The 21,828-nt window shown below is 41.7% G+C and overlaps 1 protein-coding gene across 1 annotated transcript in view; it reads left to right on the forward strand.

The window, feature by feature from the left end:
- The window catches only part of col12a1a (collagen, type XII, alpha 1a), a 270,018-nt gene that overhangs the window by 69,320 nt on the left and 178,870 nt on the right, over positions 1 to 21,828 (forward strand). The window contains exons 13-20 of the mRNA XM_060831214.1: positions 846 to 1,115; positions 3,597 to 3,863; positions 5,341 to 5,533; positions 11,756 to 11,880; positions 17,957 to 18,106; positions 18,212 to 18,331; positions 19,779 to 19,943; positions 20,530 to 20,676. Coding sequence (XP_060687197.1) covers positions 846 to 1,115; positions 3,597 to 3,863; positions 5,341 to 5,533; positions 11,756 to 11,880; positions 17,957 to 18,106; positions 18,212 to 18,331; positions 19,779 to 19,943; positions 20,530 to 20,676 — 1,437 coding nt within the window. The remainder of the gene's footprint in view (positions 1 to 845; positions 1,116 to 3,596; positions 3,864 to 5,340; positions 5,534 to 11,755; positions 11,881 to 17,956; positions 18,107 to 18,211; positions 18,332 to 19,778; positions 19,944 to 20,529; positions 20,677 to 21,828) is intronic.

The following is a 21,828-nucleotide window of genomic DNA, read 5'->3' on the forward strand; positions in this document are numbered from 1 at the left end:
GTGAGGGAGTGGCAATAGAGGAGGCCCAGACCTGCATGTCCTCGGCGGAGTGGGAGAGGGAGTTAAAGTGTTCAGCCACGGGGTGGTGGGGTTGGTTGATGTGGGTGTCCCAGAGATGTTCTTTGAAGCGCTCTGTGAGAAGGCATCCAGTCTCCCCAATGTAGAGGAGACCGCATCGGGAGCAACAGATAGAATAAATGACGTGTGGAAGTGCAAGTGAAACGTTGATGGATGTGGAAGGCTCCTTTGGGGCCTTGGATGGAGGTGAGGGATGCGGTGGCAGGGGAAGGAATTGCAAAACCTGTGCCCACCTATCCACTCCACCTTCCCCTCCGACCTATCACCTTTACCCCCACCTCCATCCACCTCTTGAGACAATGATGACTTTATTCTAAGTCGAGTTGTGTTTCTGGTTAATGTGGCTGATCCAGTTAAATTCTGGTCAAGCATTTAGATTGGTGAGAAAGTGGGGATTTGGGAATACTCACACCTGTTCAGGTGTTAAAATGAAGATGGATAGTGGAAGCATCAAGGTGACATGATGCAGTAAGCCTGGTTCCAAGGAGTGACACCTTCAGTCAGCTGGTTACAGACAATCATTAGTGAAATGATGTTGGTGATAGAGAGCTCAATTTGAGCAGCGTGTCATATGGAAAGCAAAATCAGATAGCCATAAAACAAATAGGAAGAAAATACAAGTGCTTACAAATCACATGTATTTGAATTAATCTGATAAAGTATTAATCAGTGAAAGCATTGATAAAGCTGGATTATGAAATGTAATGACTCAAGTGCAAAGATGATAGAACTGATTCTGACCTTGCACTGATCTGGTTGTTTATTAGTACGTGGCTCAGCTCGTAACCTTGTGACTGAAAACGTTACACCAACCACAATCGATGCTTCGTGGACTTCAGCTCCAGGCAACGTGTACAACTATCGTGTCACCTGGAAATCTCTCTTTGATGATGATAGTGGAGAAAAGTGGGTCCCTGGATACAGCACCACAACAACACTGGAGAATCTACGGCCAGAGACCAAGTACCAGATCAGGATTTATGCTTCATATGGCAGTGGGGAAGGAGATCCGCTTGAAGGAACAGAAACCACTGATGGTACAGTAAATCATGCCAGTATGACAAGCCTTACCTTTTATACTGTAACAATCATGTTTTGAATGGCTCTCATGCGGACCTGTCACCATATTTTTAAATAAAGCAAAGAGCTGGAGATCTGAAACAGGATCAGAAACTGTTGGAGAAACTCAACAGGTCTGACAGCATTCTGTGGGAAGAGTGAGAGACAGAGTTCATATTTTGAGTCCAATGATTCTTCTTAAGAATATATTTTTACAGTTAGGATGCCTCATCCTATTGTCCAATAAACTTCTTGCTATGAGAATATAATGTGAGAAATAATCCCTTTCTCTTTTTAACTCATCCATTTCCTCTCTACTACTGAAAAGTTGACTTGAGTCTTGTTTGATGGACACTACCTCTCCTCCAATAACCTGCATCTGTGGCAACCTTCAGGCCCTAGTCTAGTGGCTTTGCAGACACAGGTGATACCATGGCCAGGTCTGGTATTGCTTATACATGTCATAACGTATGTATATAGTGCTGCTTACAAGGGGATTTCTGAATAGCAATCTCGGGTAGCACAGTGGCTCAGTGGTCAGTATTGCTACCTCATAATGCCAGGGATACAGGTTTGATTCCAACCTCAGGCGACTGTCTGTGTACAGTTTGCACATTCCCTCTGTGTTTGTGTGGCCTTCCTCTGGGTGCTCCGGTTTCCTCCCACTGTCCAAAGTTGTCTGGGTTAGGATGGATTGGCCTCGCTAAATTCCCAATTAGTGTCCAGGGATGTGCAGGCGAGGTGAGTCATCCATGGGAAATGCAGGGCTACAGAGATTGGGTGATATGCTTTTCTGAGGATTGGTGTAGACTTGATGGGCTGAATGGCCTGTTTCCACACTGTAGGGATTCTATGATAGTTATCCAACATTGGTAGACCTGTCCTTTTGCCAGGTCTTCCAGAGACGATTTGAGTCTCATTTGGTTAAGATCAACCAATTTAGCACTGACTGATAACCTACTTTAGAACATCCCTGATGTGTCCACTTTCTTGATGATTAATACTTAACTGTATCAACTTACTCAGCAGATAAGAGCAATCCATTTACCTTAAATAGATTCTTATTTTGTGCGGTTGTATAAAATCTGCGATAACAAGTTGGCTGTCTGCTTTACATCTCTGCTCTGATGTCAGCAGAGACTCAGTGTGCTCTCTCAAGCACAGTGTAAAATGCTTCTGCAGCACTGTGTTGGGAAAGAGCAGTGGAAATACCCCAGTACCCTAGTCAATCTTTATCCCATACCTAATAAATTGCAAGTAGATGACCTAGTTGTGATTGTCTGTGGGAGCTTACTATTTGTATTTTGTTTGCCTCTTTTCTCTAAATTCCCTGCATTTCCAGTATCGATGAGATTTATAGAGTCTTACAGCACAGAAACAGATGCTTCGGAACGACTCGTCCATGCTAACCAGTTTTCCTAAACGGAACGAGTATCGTTTTCCTGCATTTTGCACCTCTAAACCTTTCCTAACCATGTACCTATTCAGATGCCTTTTAAATATGGTAATTGTACTCACCTCTAGCATCTCCTCAGCAGCTCATTCCACATATACATCTCTGTGTGAAGAAGATGTCCCTCAGGTCCCTTTTTAATTTTTCCTCTCTCATCTTAAATCTATTCCCCGGTGTAGGGGAATCCAAAACTAGAGGGCAAAGACCTTAGCTTTTTACCTTATCTATCCCCCTTATGATTTTGTAGGCCTTGATAAGATCACCCCTCAGCGTCCTTCACTCCAGGGAAAAAAGTGCCGGTCTATCCTCATATCTCAAACCCTCCAGTCTTGGTAACATCCTGGTAAATCTTTTTTTGCATACTTTCTGTAGCAGGGCTATCAAAATTGTATGCCATACTGCAAAAGTGGCCTTACCTGTCTCTTGTACAGCCCCGTGATGTCTTAACTCTTGTATGAATGCTCTGACAAATAACTTACCAGGAAGTTGTCTGGGCTGGATAGTTTGAGTTATGAAGAGAGATTGAACAGACTGGAATTATTTCTCTTGGCACAGAGCAGAATAAGAGGGGACATGACTGAGTTGTATAAAGTTATGAGGGGCATAGATTGGATAGATATTTCCCCTTGATGGAGGGATAAATAACCAGGGGGTAAAGGTTTAAGGAAGGGGCAGAAGATTTAGTGGAGGTGTGAGGGAAAATGCTTGAACCCAGAGGATGGTAGGAATCTGAAACTCACTGCCTATAAGGGTGTAGAGGTAGCAACCCTTGTTACATTTAAGAAGTATTTAGATGTGTACTTGTGATGCCAAGCCATACAAAGTTATGGGTCATGTGCTGGGTAAGGGGATTAGAATGGTTAAGTTGGTGTAGGCTTGATGGATGAAAGGACCTTTTTCTGTACTGCAGACCTCTATGGCTCTATTCCTACACTTCAAAAGTTAACCAAACTGACTTGTCAAAAAAAAATCAACTCCAACATCTTTCTCTTCTACTGTTGAACAGCTACACCAGAGGCTAAGAAGTTGACCATATCAGACGAAACGGTCAACAGTTTCCGTGTCAGGTGGCTACCAGCTCCAGGCAATATCCTGCACTACAGACTCTCGTACCGACCAGCCACAGGAGGAAGGGCCATTGGAACCAAGATTCCTTCTCACGTGACCACCACTGTCCTAAGGCGACTCAATCCTCAAACAACGTACAATATCTCTGTGATTCCAATGTACAGAAAGGCAGAAGGGAAAGTAAGATCAGGACAAGGAACCACAGGTGAGACGCTAGTATCCGAACTACCTAAACTGAGATTTAAAAGCTTTCTGAATAGATATTCCCAACCAGCAAGTCTTATATTTAAGATTTCTGCCAGTTATAAAGTCATCATAATCCATAAGAATTAGGAACAGAAGTAGGCCATTCTGCCCATCAGGTCTACTGCACCTGTAATTTAGGTCATGGCTGATCTGACATTCCTCGCACTCACTTTCCTGCCCTTTTACCATAACTCTTGGTGTGTCGGCTGATCAAAAATCTATCTGTCTCAGCCTTAAATATGCACAAGGACTCTGCTCCCCTCTGTAGCTCTCTGTGGGAAGAAGTTTCAAAGACTCACAACCCTCTGGGAGAAGTAATTGACCTTTATATCAGTATGAAATTGGTGCTACTTTTTCCCAGAGGACAGCTTTCACATTCGAGAGAGGCAATTGATGGTGAGTTGAACCGGAGGGTCACCAAACCTCAACTAAAGGCAGGATTTGGGAAGGTGGGCCTTTCGTTGTAATCTCGGCTTGTTTGGCATCCAACCCATACTGTTCGCAAACATCTGCTTCATAAAGCAGCATTGAGGCAACTGAGTGATGGTACGATTAAAGACTTGTGTTCTCGTGTCAGTCCAAGCACTTTTGAACGCACAACCTGGCTGACATTACCATGAGGGACATGTTACTCGAGGAGACATTAAACTGTAGCTCAATCTGCCCTCTCAGTTTGATCAACTAGGAGAAAGTGAGGACTACACATGCTGGGGATCAGAGCTTAGAAGCGTGTGGCTGGAAAAGCGCAGCAGGTCAGGCAGCATCAAAGGAGAAGGAGAAACTTATGCCTAAAACGTTGATTCTCCTTCTCCTTTGATGCTGCCTAACTTGCTGCACTTTTCCAGCAACACATTTTTAACCTCTCAGTTTGATGTAGAAGATCCCATGGCACTATTCAAAAGAATGTCCTGGCCGATATCTTGGACAATATTTATCTGTTAGTCAATATTACAGAAATGCAGATTGCCAGAGTGCTGTTTGTGAGATCTTGCTAAGTACTTATTAATTGCTCCCCTTTTCCTTTCCATGACAATAGGCAATGACTGCTTCAATTAAACATTGTCATCCGACGTCACCAATAGCAGTTTTTGTGTTGAAGTGCAGTGAGAACAAATCACTGCCCTCAATTCTCCTGGCCATCTGTAAGGCCCTTAACTACTTGACTTCAGACCTATCAACATAGCTTGGCCTGGCCTAATGTTTGATTTTTTATCTCTCCCGAGAGATTCTCTAAGGCTGCCAGATGGGTGGGGAGTGCTGGTGTTGTGTTGACAAGACATCATAACTATACGGGTCACGCTGGGAGTTGTGTTGTTCTGTTCCTGCCTGCATTTTAATATGCTGATATTTAGTAAATTGCTTTAATGTGTTGCATTCAGTAATGTTTGTGATGACACACTGTCATTAACACTGGATCGTTTCCCACTCTTCAACAGCCTCTCCATACAAACCTCCACAAAACTTACAAACTTCCGAACCTGCCCGGTCAAGCTTCAGAGTCACCTGGGACCCATCCCCAGGGGAAGTCACAGGATATAAGGTCATCTACCATCCCAGGGGAAGAGAAGAACAACAGGGAGAAATGGTACTGGGGCCATATGATACAACCGTGGTACTGGAAGAGTTGAGGTAAACACAATGTTGTTTATAAAGAGATAATCCTTGTGAACTGAGGTGAGGAGGAATTTCTTCAGCTAGAGGGTGGTGAACGTCATGCAGTTCACATAGAGGTCATTTGGCCCATCCAGTCCACACTGACCCTCTGAAGAGCACCCCATCTCTACCCACCTATCCTAGACACTATGAGCAATTTAGCATGGCCAATCCATCCAACCTGCATTTCCTTGGACAAATGGAGGAAATCAGATCACCTGGAGAAAGCTCACCCAAGGATGAGATTGAACCTGGGTCTCTAGCTGCAGTGCTAACCACTGACCCACCATGTCACCCTGTGGAATGTGTTGCCACAGAAGACTGTGGAGGTCAAGTCATTGAGTGTATTTAAGCAAGATGAATTCTTGATTAGTAAAGGGATCAAAAATTAAGTGGAAAAGGCAGGAGAATGGGGTTGAAAAACATATCAGTTATGATCGAATAATGGTGAAGACCTGATGGGCTGAATGGCCTAATTATTCTCCTATATCTTCTTGCTAGAGTATACTTTAGAATGATGTGAGCATAGCCAGTTTAATCCTGAGCTTATTAATCATGGAAGATTGCTCCTGGCTTCCTCCCATTCTTTGTTTGGAAAGGGATGACCTTTTGGAACTGAGATAAGGAAGAATTCATTCCGCCAGTAATACCCCTCCAGGAAGATGCCTGTGGTCCTTCATAGACTAATTACCATCTACTAGAGAAAATCTGGAAATATGTTTAGTTGAGAGGTTGAATTATGATCTTGAGATCCCCTCTTTTGATTTTGCTGACTTTATAGAGCAGTCACCAATGACAGGTTGTAGCTTCCTGCCAGAAATAGATGAAAGTAATCAAGATGCATGTCAGTGAGGAAGACTGGTTTCCTTTGTGTCCCTCCACCAGGATGTAACAGGGACCACATGCTCAGGGTGACTATACATTGTTTTAATAAGGCCCTATCTTTTTTTAAAAATACATTCATGTGAATGTGAACACCGCTGGCTCGCTGAGCATTTATTGTCCATCACTAATTGCTCTAGAACTGAACTACTTGTTTGGCTATTTCAGAGTGAATTCCCTTGCTGTGGGCCTGGGTAAGGATGGCAGATTTTCTTCCTTAAAGGCATTTGTTGCAGCAAAAGCTAACATTGAGTAAATGGCTACTGTTTAATTCCACATTTGGGCTCATGCAGTTCAATGGCAGTGTCCCTACCTCAGAGCTATGAAGTCCTACCCATGACAGAAGTGTGTCATAACAACATCTCTGAACAGGTTGATTAAATTTCTTTTTCAATTCTTCATTTTTGTCAAATTCCTATTTTACCATGGTGGCATGTGAACTCATATTCCCCAGAATACTGGGGCAGTCTGAATCACTAGCTGAGTAACATTACCATCATGCCACTAACTCCCTTGATGGCTTGATTCCAGTGCATCTGAGAATAATGTTTGATTATTTTGATGTGGGAATGGTTTGTACTGTGGATTTTCTCTTAAATTAATGTTGTGTTTAGATTATTTGGTTCAATTTTGAGTCCTGTCACCCAGTAGTATGTCTGAAAGACTCAGAGAGGTGAAAAGTGGGCTGGTTGGGTTGATGGTGTGGCCAGTCCTATATTCCACAGGGTACATTGTTGGGAGCACTAGCTCATATCAAGTGTTGGACCCCACTATAGGTTCCAAGCATCCTTGGACTCCCAACTAAATGTTTGCACTCAAATTCAAATGGGAGACTGTCCTGTTTTATCCCAATAAGTTTGAAGTTTCATGCTCAACTCCATGCAGGAGGATTTCTCCATGCATTTCCTGACTAAGTTTTGTAACTTCATTTCTGTGTGAAACACAATAACTGGAGCCAGTTGCACTGTAAGCCATTGTATGTCTTGGTCCAATTTAGACTTTAGCTCCCACCCCAGCTTGTGCCATCTTCAGGTTAAGTGGGGTTCAAGATTGGGAATTGTTAACTAAGAGCTCAGAAATGGAATTAATTCCCAATTTTGAAGCCACGTGGAATCCTTTGGGATTCTCCTGCTCATCTTGCATGTCTCTGTCAGGAGAATAACACAACTCCTGGAAAAATGGGATACTGTTTACCCTGTTCTTCTAAGATTTCTGAAGCTTTTACACTGAGACTTTGGGGACGAGAGGGGAATGCTCTGGCAGTCTAACTTTATTTTTATAGTTTCCATGTTTGTGGAGCTAACTACTTAAAATGAAGATTACCCATGTAAAATGTCATGTCTGCTAGTGGAGGTATTCTATCCTGGGGTACTCAGTTTTGGATATACTCTGCTGCATTTAGTTTTTTAAAATTAATTCATGGGAGAGTGTTGTCTCTGACTAGGGCAATGTTTATTGTCCATCCTTAATTGCCCCAGAGGACATTTAAGAGTTAACTACATTGCTGTGGGTCTGGAGTCACATGTAGACCAGACCGGATAATGATGGCAGTTTCCTTCCCAGAAGAACATTAATGAGTCAGGTGGGCCTTTTCGCCAGCAATCAACTCATGGTCATCATTATACTCTTAATTCTTGATTTCAAATTCCACCATCTACCATGTTAGGACCATGAACCCAGGTCCCCAGAACATTACCTGGGTTTCTGAATTGATAATCCAGTGATGATACCACAGTTCATTGCCTCCCTGTTAAACATCCTCAACCTCGTGAATACATTCCAGCCCACAACTCTCTGCCATTTATCTATTATTTCACATGTAAATCTATTGATCTGTCCATGAGATGATGTCTGCCTGCTGATTTTCTGATATCTGTCCCTTTGTAGTACATTGATGGCTGGATTTATGGCCCAATCTTGATGGGCCAAGTTTTGAAAATTGGTGGTTCAAATGGAAGTAAAAACAAGCTACTGAGAAATGATGTGTTGATTTGCCTCAATAAGTTTAAGGATTCATTTATGCATTGTCAGAGGTCTCAGGCGACTCCTGCTTAATCATGCAGAACTCTAAATTTTTATGCATCTTTTGTTTTTAAAGTTCGGCCATTTAAGCTCTTCCAAATGTGTACTATTGGAAGGAGAAAGGCTGAACCTTTTGTAATTTGCTGTATTAAATGTTATTTGTATGAAGAATTCTGGGTGAAGAGCCAAGGGCAGATGTCCACTGAGCTTGGAAGAGGGTAGAAGGGGAGACTGAGATAAAGTAAGGAGAGGTGACATTCCCAAGTTTGGGATTTCAGTGTTGATTCTTGGAAAGTATTCTGATTGTGGGGTAATTGAGATCATTGCCTGACCTCACAAAAGGGCAGGGAGCCCTGGTGAGATCAGAGACTTTGAAAATATGGTTTCTTTTCTCTTCTTACTCATAATAAAACAGCAGCAGTGAACTGAAACCGAATAGAATCATCATTACTGACTTGGAAGAAGTGACAGTGATGAAAGAATGATTACAGCCCAGTTTGGGAAATGTGGTGGCTGCTTTGCATTACTCTCTTTGCTGCAAACATCTTCTTTTCATTACTCTCTGGTTGACCGAATTGTCTTTCTGCCAGCTTTTGGTTGTCATTTCACCTGAACACAAGGGTCCCTGGGCCAAGAGAAATGATTACTGGTTGACCACTTATCCCCACTCGATAACCATTGATAACTACCCTCTCTTTTTATTCTGCAGAAAATGCCTGGTGGTTGCTTTATCTGTTTTCCATTAAACCATGATGTCACTGTTTTCATATTTATTTTAGCTTCATCCTTTAAGTTTTGTTTTAACTCAAATTTCTTTAGAGTTGAGTCACCTCCCATTGGTACAATTAGATATCAGTGTTCCATATATTTGCTAAACTATGTTACCAGTTCGAGTGGGGAAGGTAAAGACTGAAACAAATTTTGATGCTCATGAGGGAGTTATCATATTTAAACATTTATTTAATGTGTTTTGATTGCAACCATTTGGAATAGTTTGTCAATCAAAGGCACTCAGTGTTATTAAAAACAGCCACATACAGAATGCCTGTAGAATATTGTATCATATTGTCGTTATGTTCTCCATATATAACAGCTCGGTGGAAAGCCTGTCTTCCAGCTGAAGCTTTGCTAACCATCTGGTTCTGACAGAATGATTCCTTTTGCTCTACGTTTTGTCAATCTGTTCCTATTTGACTCTAAGCTGAGTTCAAGACTGCATGCACTGTCCAGTGCCACAATTGCCCGTTTCCTTCCTCAAAGTTCCCCTTTCTACCCCTGAGGTCATTTGCTGCTGAAGCTTCATCCATGACCGTGTCACTTCCAGCTTCCGCCATTCCAACATTCTCCTGGCTGCACTTTTCATCCTCCAGAAACCTGAGATCATCTGGAATTCAGAATCACACAGTACAGAAGGGACTCCTCGGCCTATTAAGTCTGCACTGACAAAAATACACAGTAGTTCCACTGTCCCACACCAGATCCATGGTCTTGAATGTTACTTCAACAGCAGTCGCATCCAGACTCAAACCTGCAATCTTCTGCTCGCAATACCACCCACCCCCCCCAAACTGATAGCCTTTATACTGCTCCCTGTAATTGCCAGCGACTCAGATTTAACATTTTCATAGTTGCGTTCAAATGGCCTCAACCTTCATCAGCCTCACCATCCCTCTGCACAAAAACCCACCCACCTCAACCTCCAGGATTTGGAGGTGCCGGTGTTGGACTGGGGTGAACAAAGTTAAAAATCACACAACACCAGGTTATAGTCCAACAGGTTTAATTGGAAGCACTAGCTTTCGGAGTGGCGCTCCTTCACCAGGTGGTTGTGGGCCACCTAATGGAACGACGCTCCGAAAGCTAGTGCTTCCAATTAAACCTGTTGGACTATAACCTGGTGAAGTGTGACTTTTAACATTGTACAACCTCCAGGATATCTTCTTCCGTTCTGGCAGCTTGTGCGTCCCTAAGTTTTGTAACTGGATTGTTAGCACTTATGCCTTCAGCTTTCTGAATCCCAAGCTCTGAAATTCTCTCCCTAAACCTTTCTATATCTCTCTCCTCCATTAAGTTAATTCTTTCAAAATTCACACCGACTAGTCCTTTCCCTATGTCTCCCTGTGTGGCACAAGATAAGGTTTGTTCAATAGTGCTCTGGTGAAATGCCCTCAAACTCTGAGAAGTCCTATGAGCAGCTGGAAGGGGAGATCAGAGATAAAAGGGGATGGAGGCAGAAGTAATGGTGGTAGAGGAAGAGTAGATGGGGTCGCGGCTTGTCGGAAACCTCACTTAAAGTACTCCCGCCAAACTCATTCCAAGCTGCTGTGAGAGAAATTGAGGTAGTTTTGGGTCGCCACACTATAGGAAGGATGTGGAGGCTTTGGAAAGGGCCAAAAGAGGTTTACCAGGATGTGAGAGTGGATTGGATTGTATTAGCTGTATGGAAAGGTTAGACAAACTCAGATTGTTTTCACAAGAGCATCAGAAGCTGATGGGTGACTGCTATAAAATTATGAGAGGCATGGATAGGGTAGATAGTCAGAGTCTTTTCCAAAGCATAGAATGTCAACCTCTAGGGGACATAAATTTAAAATGAGAGGGGGAAAGTTTAAATGAGATATGCAAGGCAAGTTTTTTATACAGAGGCTGTTAGTTAGCTGCAAGTCACTGCCAGGGGAGGGATTAGATGCAGATACAATAGCAATGTTTAAGAGGCATCTTGACAGATGCATGAACAAGCAGAGAATAGAGGGATAAGGATCATGTGCAGGCAGAAAGGATTAGTTTAGAATGGCATCTGGTTGGTATATGCATGGTAGGCTGAAGGGCCAGAACCTGTGCTCCACTGCTCTATGTTCGGAATGTTTTAGACCAGCAATGTCTCTACAGAAGGATGATAAATGCTGAGTTCTGAAGTAGAGTCACCAGACCCGAAACAGCTTTGACAAAGGGTCAGTTAGATTTGAAACGTTGGCCCTTTTCTTTCCTCATAGATGCTGCCAGACCTGCTGAGATTTTCCAGCATTTTCTCTTTTGGTTTTTGAAACAATAATTCTGTTTGCCTGTCCACAAATGCTGTCAGACCTGCTGACTTTCTCTAGCAATTTCTTTTTTTGTGATAAATTGGGAATACAGTTGAGGGAGTGACTACCTTGTAAACAATTTTTTTTTCTCATACCCTCTTGGAATTATTAACAACTGGCCACAGGTTTTTCTCATAATTAAATGATCTATTTGATTGCAAGATGAACATTTTGATATGAATGATCGTGTTAAATTGTGTTTTATTTCCAGAGCTGGCACCACCTATAAAGTGGCTGTTTCTGGAATGTTTGATGGTGGAGAAAGTTTGCCACTGTATGGGGAGGAACAGACAACCCTCTCAGATGAAGCATTAGAGAAACCTCTGGGACCACCAGGTAACATGTTTACTGATTGATCAGTGACTTAACATGAAGCTTCTCTCCAAATCAGTGACATCTTAGATATTGGCACTAATGGGAACATAAGGAGCCCATTCAGTCACCCAAACCTGACTTAGAAAACCTCCTGCACCTTAAGGTGGATGGGGCAGACACAACACATGCTTAAGTCAGTGATTTATTGCTCGTTTTTGCTGGTGAAAGTCAGATATGTCAAGTGTCACTGACCACACACCGTTCTCAATCTCCCTTAGGTATCTTGCAAGGATTTACAAATACATAATGCACTTGTAAGTTCTAAACATACCATCAGTGGCCATCAGATCCTCAAGTGGGACTCGAGCCTGGAACTTCTAGCTGAGAGTCAGGCCACTACCCAGTGCACCACAACACCTCCCTTGAAAATCTGAACTGCCATAAAATTATATCACAGCTGACCTGAATCTCAACTCTATTGGTTCCATAATAACCATAACTGACAAAAAAACTATCAATATCAGCTTAAATTTTACAATTGACATCACCTCAAAAACTTTTAAGAATTTAACATTGGAATTTTTAAAAAGTTCTTTTTGTAAATAGATAATTTGATGAGTAGCAAGGTAGATGGATAATGGGGAATTTTAAAAAAACTAGATATGGATCATTGCATATCAGTTTCCAAAAGTCATTTGACAAGCTCCCATGAAAGGCTATGGGAGAAAGGGGAACACCGATAAAGGATTTATTAGTTAACTACCAGTTAGTGAACAGGAAGCAGTCAGTAATGACACTCACATCTTTATTTTGGATTAGCAAGCTATAATTATGTGAATGCCACAGGTAAGGGTGCTGGCACTTCAAATATTTACACTCTGTACCAATGGCCTGGATGTGGAAACTGAAAGCACAGCAGTTCAATTTGCCAAGGAAGCCAAGATCGGTAAGCAAGTAAAAGTAAAGCAAACACAGAGAAGACTGGAGAAACTCAGCAGGTCTGGCAGCATCTGCGGAGAGATGTTCTGAGTGAGACTCAAACAGGACTTGAAATATTAACTCCGTTTCTCTCTCCACAGATGCTCCCAGACCTGCTGAGCATTATTTGCATTCTCTGCTTTTGTCATTGTCAGGGGCGTTAGAGGGTCTGAAAGTGGATATGGACTGGCCAAGTGAATACGCAACAAAACAGCAGATGGAGTATAATAGCAGTGGGAACTGGTGAACTTTGGTCGTATATTGTTTAATGGAGGAAGATTGCAGAATCTGGTGGTCCTGAAGGATCCGGTGGTCTGGGTACACAAATTCGCAACAAGTTAGTAAGCAGGTATAGCACTGTTTTCCCCAGAAAACAGTACAGACTGAGTCATAGAGTCATAAAGTCATAGAGATGTACAGCACAGAAACAGACCCTACGGTCCAACCCATCCATGCTGACCAGATATCCCAACCCAACCTAGTCCCACCTGCCAGCACCCGGCCCATATCCCTCCAAACCCTTCCTATTCATATACTCATCCAAATGCCTTTTAATTGTTGCAATTGTACTAGCCTCTACGACTTCCTCTAGCAGCTCATTCCATGCATGTACCACCCTCTGCGTAAAATAGTTGCCCCTTAGGTCTCTTTTATATCTTTCCCCTCTCACCTTAAACCTATGACCTCTAGTTCTGGACTCTCCGACACCAGGGAAAAGACTTTGTCTATTTACCCTATCCATGCCCGTCATAATTTTGTAAACATCTATAAGGTCACCCCATAGTCTCCGATGCTCCAGGGAAAACAGCCCCAGCCTGTTCAGCCTCTCCCTATAGCTCAAATCCTCCAACTCTGGCAAAATGCTTGTAAATCTTTTCTGAACCCTTTCAAGTTTCACAACATCTCTCCGATAGGGAGGAGACCAGAATTGCAAGCAGTGTTCTAACAGTGGCCTAACCAATGTCCTGTACAGCAGCAGTATGACCTCCCAACTCCTGTACTCAATACTCTGACCAAAAAAGGAAAGCATACCAAACACCTTCTTCACTATCATATCTATCTGTGACTCCACTTTCAAGGCGCTATGAACCTGCACTCCAAGGTTTCTTTGTTCAGCAACAATCCTGAGGAACTTACCATTAAGTGCATAAGTCCTGCTCAGATTTGCTTTCCCAAAATGCAGAACTTCGCATTTATCTGAATTAAACTCCATCTGCCATTTCTTAGCTGATTGGCACATCTGTAATCCGAGGTAATCCTCTTCGCTATCCACTACACCTCCAATTTTGGTGTCATCTGCAAACTTACTAACTATGCTTCTTATGCTCACATCCAAATCAATTATGTAAATGACAAAAAGTAGTGGACCCAGCACCGATCCTTGTGGCACTCCACTGGTCACAGGCCTCCAGTCTGAAAAACAACCCTCCACCACCACCCTCTGTCTTCTGTCTTTGAGCCAGTTCTGTATCCAAATGGCTAGTTCTCCCTGTATTCTGTGAGATCTAACCTTGCTAACCAGTCTCCCATGGGGAACCTTGTCAAATGCCTTACTGAAGTCCATATAGATCACATCTACTAATCTGCCCTCATCAATCCTCTTTGTTACTTCTTCAAAAATCGCAATCAAGTTTTGTGAGCCATGATTCTCCACGCAGAAAGCCATGTTAAGGCTGTTTAGATAGATTTCTGTTTGACTTAGGAATCAAGGCTTATGGGAGGCAGAATAGAAAGTGGAGCTGACACCATGAGATCATCCTTGGAGGAACAATCATGATGGGATGAATAGCCTACACCTGCTTCTAAGGCTTATGTTCTATTATTTATGGACATATTGCATGACAATTGCTTGGTGTTATTTTGAGGAGTATTTACAGCTAAACAGGATATTAAGAAAATGTAAAAGTTGATCCACATTCATACTTGTCTTAAACTTCCTTCTCGATTCTTCCAAAGTCCTAATCCTGCAATCTTAATCCTACTGCTCAACCATCTATTTATATTCCATTAGCATAAACAATTTGCTGGGAAATTTCAGCACATGTTCACTCACCACCCACTGGAATTTGGGATAAGAAGGGTTTGGGCAAGGGTTAAGTCCTGAAAATACAGCTAATGACCCAACTCTCAGGAAACCAATTTAAAAGGGGGCTCTCAGCCACGGTTATTGGACCAGTTGCGCCTTTGTTAATCACTAGAGTGCTGCTGTCACCCTTGGTATTGCCTGCAGGGGGAGTGCCCGAGCACCATCAGTCCAAAAAACTCAAATTGTCATTTGTGAGATTAAAGCAATAAAAGTAGAACATAGTGTGTGCATATGAATTGAATTTCCTCAGACTGGGATTCAAATTTTGTCCTGTTATGAACATTTAATGCACTCATATGAATCTCCCCTCTGCACTCTATCAATGCAGATGTGAATGTCTATGCAGAGGTAAATTTCTGCATAAATGTTTCCACTAAATCTAACTTAATGACTCAATTCTGCATTTAAACAGTAGACCCAACAGTTCTAAAGTGGCAATAAGATAGCTGCAAAACTAGTTGCCAAAACTAATTGCCTCAGAGTATCAAAGTCAAATTACATTCACACAAACCATGCTATCGGATTTGGTTAGCTCATTTGGCTGGATGGCCGGTTTGTAATGCAGAGTGATGCCAACAGCGTGGGTTCTTTCAAGGGTTCTCCTTCTGAACCTACACCCCTCCTGAGTTTGAAGTTTAAACTTACCACCACTTGTTTCTCTCTGCTAAAAAAATAACTTCATTATGTTCTACCAGATCACACCAACTGTGATGCTCATAGATAATATTACGAATATTTCGTAGCAGTGGCATTGCATCATGTTGTATTTCAGCAATTATTTTGCTTTAGTAGAATTGCCCATTGCAATCCTAAACATACAGCAGCAAATAAAAGGTCTCACAATACTGCACTGAACAGCAGGTGATCCCAAAGAATTCTCATGAAGCCAATGGTCTTCTAAACTCTCATACAAATAGGATGAGAAAACATTCTCAGTGTATGTCAGGCATTTCAAACAGTGAGGCTTTTAAATTTTGGGCAGGAAGAGGTGGTAGCTCATTCAGCCACAAACTGCAAAAGCTTAAACCCCCTTTCAGTTTCCTTGCCATTAAATGTAACTATTCGCCTCACACTGAAATGTTATTATATGCAAACATTCCAAAGAAACAATATCCCACTTCGGACATTTGCTTTTAATTTTGGAAGAATGTCTCTGACAGATGGACAGATTCGGGGCTTAATGATTAAAACTATAATTTAAGTATGATAGATTCATTTGAATATAGATCTTGGAAATCCCACTCAGAACAGTAGAATATTCAACCTTCAAAGTGTTGAATTTTTCCCTGTTCCTGTCTTCTCCGATTCCTTTACATTTAGACATTAACCTGTTTATTTTCAATTAATTGATGTAACACATGGAAGTAGGCAGAATGAGTGTACTCAATGCTTGCATGGGACACGAGTAAGTATGCTGTAACTGTTGCAGAATTTACCACTGCAGCTATTTTTCAGTTCTCTGTACACACTTTAAGATGCCTTTACTGCTTTAAAATATAAATTTGTTCTTTTTCTTCCCAGTAATGAGCATGGACAGTCTATAAATTGCACATGGATCAGAGATTCTGATTAATGGTTATTTATTCCTTTGTGAAGCAGTAACATTTTCAATTTTGACATTTACGCAGAAGACGACCTTCCTCCACTCCCGTTCCCTTTTGATTTTGCAGCTAGCACTATGTACCTGCTTACAATATTCCAGCCATTGAAAGCAGGAATCGGACATGAGCACAGAAGAAACTTATGAAGTGATGGAGTGGATGTTTTTTTGAAATTTCCAAGACGGGTACAAATGAGGCCAAATGCTGGGAGGATTGCAATGTCCTGTAAGCAGCAATTGCGTGGATTGTCACGAAAACAGCAAAAAAAATTGTTGGAACATACGCAAGCACTTTACACATTTAAATAAAAATTCCTCTCAAACCTTCTCTGTGTCTTGTCATCTTTGGTGTTTCTGCAATGCAATCCTTCACATATTAGCCTCAAATTCTGGAGATTTGTGCCTCCAGTTGAGGGGAGTTGATCTATATTTCAGTTTGTTTATGTGAATTATTGAGATTGTGAAACCTAGGAACTGTTTATGTGCTGCGTGTTCTCTTTCCAAAATCATGAGCACTTATATGTGACAATATTAACCAACCTGCTGTTGGATTTGTTAGAATTGAGTGTTTGACTGACAGTATCATCCCTTTTATTTACTTTTATGTTTTTACAGCATTTGGTTTGGAATTGGATACAATGCCTGCTTGTTTTTGAATTTGAAGGACCTTCAAAAACATTGGGTGATTTTCAGCATTAAGGAAACAGTATTTAACCTAATGTAATATTCCTTATTCAAAATGAACTGGTGAGGAAGATGGTAATCCAAGTTAGGGAGTATAGTTAGGGTGCTGTAAATGAGGAATATTATATTTGACAATGGATTTATAATAATTTTGTAGTATTGCATGACACTCTGCTTTACCAATTGGAGCAACACATAAATAATTCTTTATTACTTCAATTTCCAATTCAAAAATTGAAATTGAATGTTATTTTTAGAATGGTAACATCTGTAGCCCTAAGCTAGGATTACCATGTACCAATTCACCACTGTCCAATATGTTTCAGCTTTAAAAGGTAGTCTCTAAGATTTTTTTCCTGATCTGCTTAAATGTAAGTGATACAATGATGTGAAATGTCACAACAAGCATCATTGTGACCACTTATATGTGATGGCATTGTGTGGCAGAAGTGGCAAAAAATACGTTGAACTCTTGTCACAAAAACAATGTCAATTATAACTCTAATTTTATTCCCATGGTCAATAGAGATTTCTTGATGTTAATTGCAAAGGTGAGCATAACAACAAATTTCACCCTGGTTTTCTTGCGTTGCTTAACCATATTCTAATGCAAATTGTCTTTATGTTTTGTTGATTTATACATTTCATTCCTGAATAAAAGTATCTGCTGCATAATGTGCACATTTTTCTTCTTCTGAAGTTTACGCTGGGGGTTTGTTCTTTATAGTAACTGTTTTTCACTGTGACAGGGCTGCAGTGTACCACTAGGGCAGCTGCTGACATCGTGCTGCTTGTGGATGGATCTTGGAGTATCGGGCGACTTAATTTCCGACAGATCAGAAATTTCATCTCCAAGCTGGTTCAAGTCTTCGACATTGGTCCCAGAAGAGTACAGTTTGGTGAGTTCTCACAGAGTCCTCCTTGATTCTGTCAATTTGCTATTTCATTTCCTCAAGCAACAAAATAAATTGACGTGGCTCACTGCATCGTCTGAATGTCCTTAGGTCTGGCCCAGTACAGCGGAGACCCAAGGACCGAATGGAACCTTAATCAGCACAGGGACAAGAAGAGCTTACTCGATGCTGTAGCGGGTCTACCTTACAAAGGGGGCAACACCTTGACAGGTAGGCTGTTTTACCCTGTGGATCTGGGTGATCTTTTGGAAACACTGGCCGTTCAGCCTTTTGAGACTGTGTTGCCCTTCAGTGAAATCGCAGCCGGTTTGTAGCAGATTGTGACTTGAACCAGTCATGAGTGAAGACTAGCTATCACAGAATCACTGCTTCGACACTCTCTAGTGCATTCACGTCCTTCCTATAATGTGACGCCCAGGATTGTACACAATACTCCTGCTGAGGTCTCCCAAATGTCTTAAACAAGTTGAACATCACCTTCTTGCTCTTCCATTGAAACTGTGTGTTACTCACTGCTCTCTCTACCTATTCTGCTACCTTCAATGATCTGTACACATATACAGAACAACCTCAGTTATTTGAATGAGACGGGCGGGGAGTATTTTGTTAAGATAACTGATTGTTCGAATATCAGATTGTTCAGATAACAAGTTGTTTGGATAACTGATTGTTCGGATAACAGATTGCTCAGATAACTGATTGTTTGGATTACTGATCTGATCATAAACAAAAGAAGCATTTACAGGACCCTGAGACATGTTTGGAGAATCCGAAATTCGGATAATTGATGTGCCCTCCCCAATTTGTAAGTGAACTCCATATTTCATTTTACCTTTCCATGTTTTTCTGACCAAAGTACATCTCCTTACACTCTCTGCATGAACCTCATCTACCACCTCCCCTTCTACACCCCCAACCACGCTATGTCCTTTTTGATTACCACACTGTCTTCTTTATAGCTTACAATTCTACCAAGCTCAGGTGGTTTCCCATGATCTTTACCTTTTAAAAAATTCACTTGTGGGATGTAGTGTCTCTGGCTGCGCCAGCATCTATTGCCCATCCATCGTTGTCCTTGAGTAGGCAATGGAAAGCTGCCTTCTTGAATCGCTGCCAGTCCATGGGCAACAATGTCTTTAGGGACGGAGTTCCACAATTTTGACCCAGCAACACTGAAGGGACAGCGATATACTTTCACCTCAGGATGGTGAATGGAGGGAAACTTACAGGTACTGGTATCTGCTGCCCTTGTCCTTCTAGATGGCAGTGGTCATGGGTTTGGAAGGTGCTTTCTCAGGGGTTTGTCATGTGTTCAGAATACCTTTGCTGCAATGCTGCACGAAAAGGGAGGAGCCATACTGTCCAACCCAGTGCACATCAAGGCAATATTGGCAGCCTTAGCTTGTAATGACTGACCAGAGTATAGCACAAGTGAGGATGGTGATCTGTCTGTGCAGCCATGAATTCTCCCAATGACTATTGATCATTTTTCTGCACCCATGTTCCAATCTCTCTCACCTCGTAACTCAGAGCAGAGAACACCTTTTGCCAAAGCTTTCATCCAATTCCCACTCTCAGTTTACTTCTCAAGTAACCCTCCTTCAATGATTGATGCAAGTTGCCTGTTTTTACCTTATTTTCTCACTGTTATTCTCAGGCATGGCTCTCAACCACATATTGCAAAACAACTTCAATACTGATGCTGGTGCTCGTCCGAACGCACGTAAGATTGGTGTCCTCATCACTGATGGCAAGTCGCAAGATGATGTTGGTGTTCCCTCCGATACTTTGCGCAACATGGGAGTGGAGCTGTATGCTGTTGGTGAGTTGGCATGGTGTGAAACAGTGTGGGAAACTGGAAAGAAGCGAAGGCAGTCAAGGTATTGAACATAACTTGGGCAGAGCAGCAGATTCTCTAAGCTCAAACAACTAAGGTGATATCACCATTCAAGTCTAACATTCTTTCCTAAAGTATAGCTAACCACTTGGCTTTTTATGATAAGCTGACACTTTTACTGATACCAAAGGTCTTTTTCTATTTTTCAAATAAACTAAGTTTGATTTCTCAAATGTCTATGGTGGGACCCAGGCTTGCATCCTCTGCTTTGTTAGATTAGTAATAACCACATTGTTACCATATGTATCAATAATGGTTATAGCTGCAGTATTACTTTTAATAAAGTGACTTTGCAGTGGCATTCTTTGAAGAGGTAGTAAAAATCATAGTTTGTTAACTTTAGTGTTTAAGTTAGATATGCAATTCTGCTCTGAACACTGAGCTGTGGTAACTATCTCTGAAGCCAGACTGCAGAACAATGGCCTGGGCATTGGATTGCTAGACTGGTGGCTGTACGACTGTGCCACTTTCTTGAGTATTCACTGTTATCTAGTATGATGTTCTTCCTTAGGTATTAAGAATGCGGATGAAGCCGAATTGAAGCAGATTGCGACTGACCCAGACAGCATTCATGTGTACACCGTTGCTGATTTTGCTTTACTCAATGAAATTGTTGATGACCTGAGCACGAATCTCTGTAACAGTGTAAAGGGGCCAGGTATGAAATAACGTTTGAGGACTTGATTTTAGCAAACGCTGTGTAGAGAATCAGATTGCAGCAAAAGAATCCACTCAGCCCATTGTTCCTGTACTAGCTCTTGGAAAGAGATTTCTAATTCATCTGACTGCCCCTTTAGTCTTCCAATTCCTTTGGTTTGCAAGTATTTATAATTCCCTGTTGATTCAAGCAGTCAAAATGGACCAATCAATTTTCAATCTGCTGCCTACTGTTGGGTGGTTTTACGATGCCAAGACTGTACTGTGGTTAGGGTTTGGACTAGGATTCTTACCTTGGCTATAGGTTTATGAGGGACATGGACAGGGTGAATTAAAAAACAACTTGTTCCCCTAAGTTGAAGGGATAATAACAAGGGGGCTTAATTTTAAAGAGAAAGGCTGGAGATTCAAAGGGCAATTGCAGAAAACCACTTTCACCCAGAGGGTGGTGGAGTCTGGAGTGCACTGCCTGGGACAGTAATTGAGATACGAAGTTCACAGCCTTAATAAAGCACTTGGATAAGCAATTGAACTATTGTAACATTGGAGGCTATGGACTCAGTGCAGGAAAGTGGGATGATTGTAGATTTAGTGGAACTTTGGCAGTACAGACTTGATGGGCCCAACAGAATAGCAAGCAGTTCAATTATGTGCTTTTTTTCACATTTGATGACAATTTACACCATTAAAATGTTGAGAGGGAACAGGTCGTCTTAGGTTACCTGTGTTAAATAGCAGTGTGCTGACTGAATACTTCCATCATGCCTGTGTGAACGTGGAACCGGCAGATTTCTTTGGGAAGCAGGAGACAGATACGGGCAGAGGGGAAGCAGGTATGGAAAGCCTTTGGTTGAAAATTGATCCGGAAAATAACCAGTGTTAGGCCAAAGTGATGTTTACTTCACAAGAGCAAGTTAATTACCTTGCTGTCTCTATCAAGTTTAAAATAACAAATTCTGACTAATGAGGCAAAATAGTCAATGTCAACATTCCTTTGCATTGAGCCATACCCAATAATACAGCCCAAATTCCAATTTTTGGCCTGCTTTCAGTTAGTTGGGCTGCAGCCCTGGACTATAAACTGGGATGTTTTAATTGATCGTGAAATTACAGAGATTACCAATTGTTGAGCCTTCTTAGTTTAGGGCTTAAC

This window comes from Hemiscyllium ocellatum, chromosome 10 (assembly GCF_020745735.1).
Source record: "Hemiscyllium ocellatum isolate sHemOce1 chromosome 10, sHemOce1.pat.X.cur, whole genome shotgun sequence".
Taxonomy (NCBI): Eukaryota; Metazoa; Chordata; class Chondrichthyes; order Orectolobiformes; family Hemiscylliidae; genus Hemiscyllium; species Hemiscyllium ocellatum.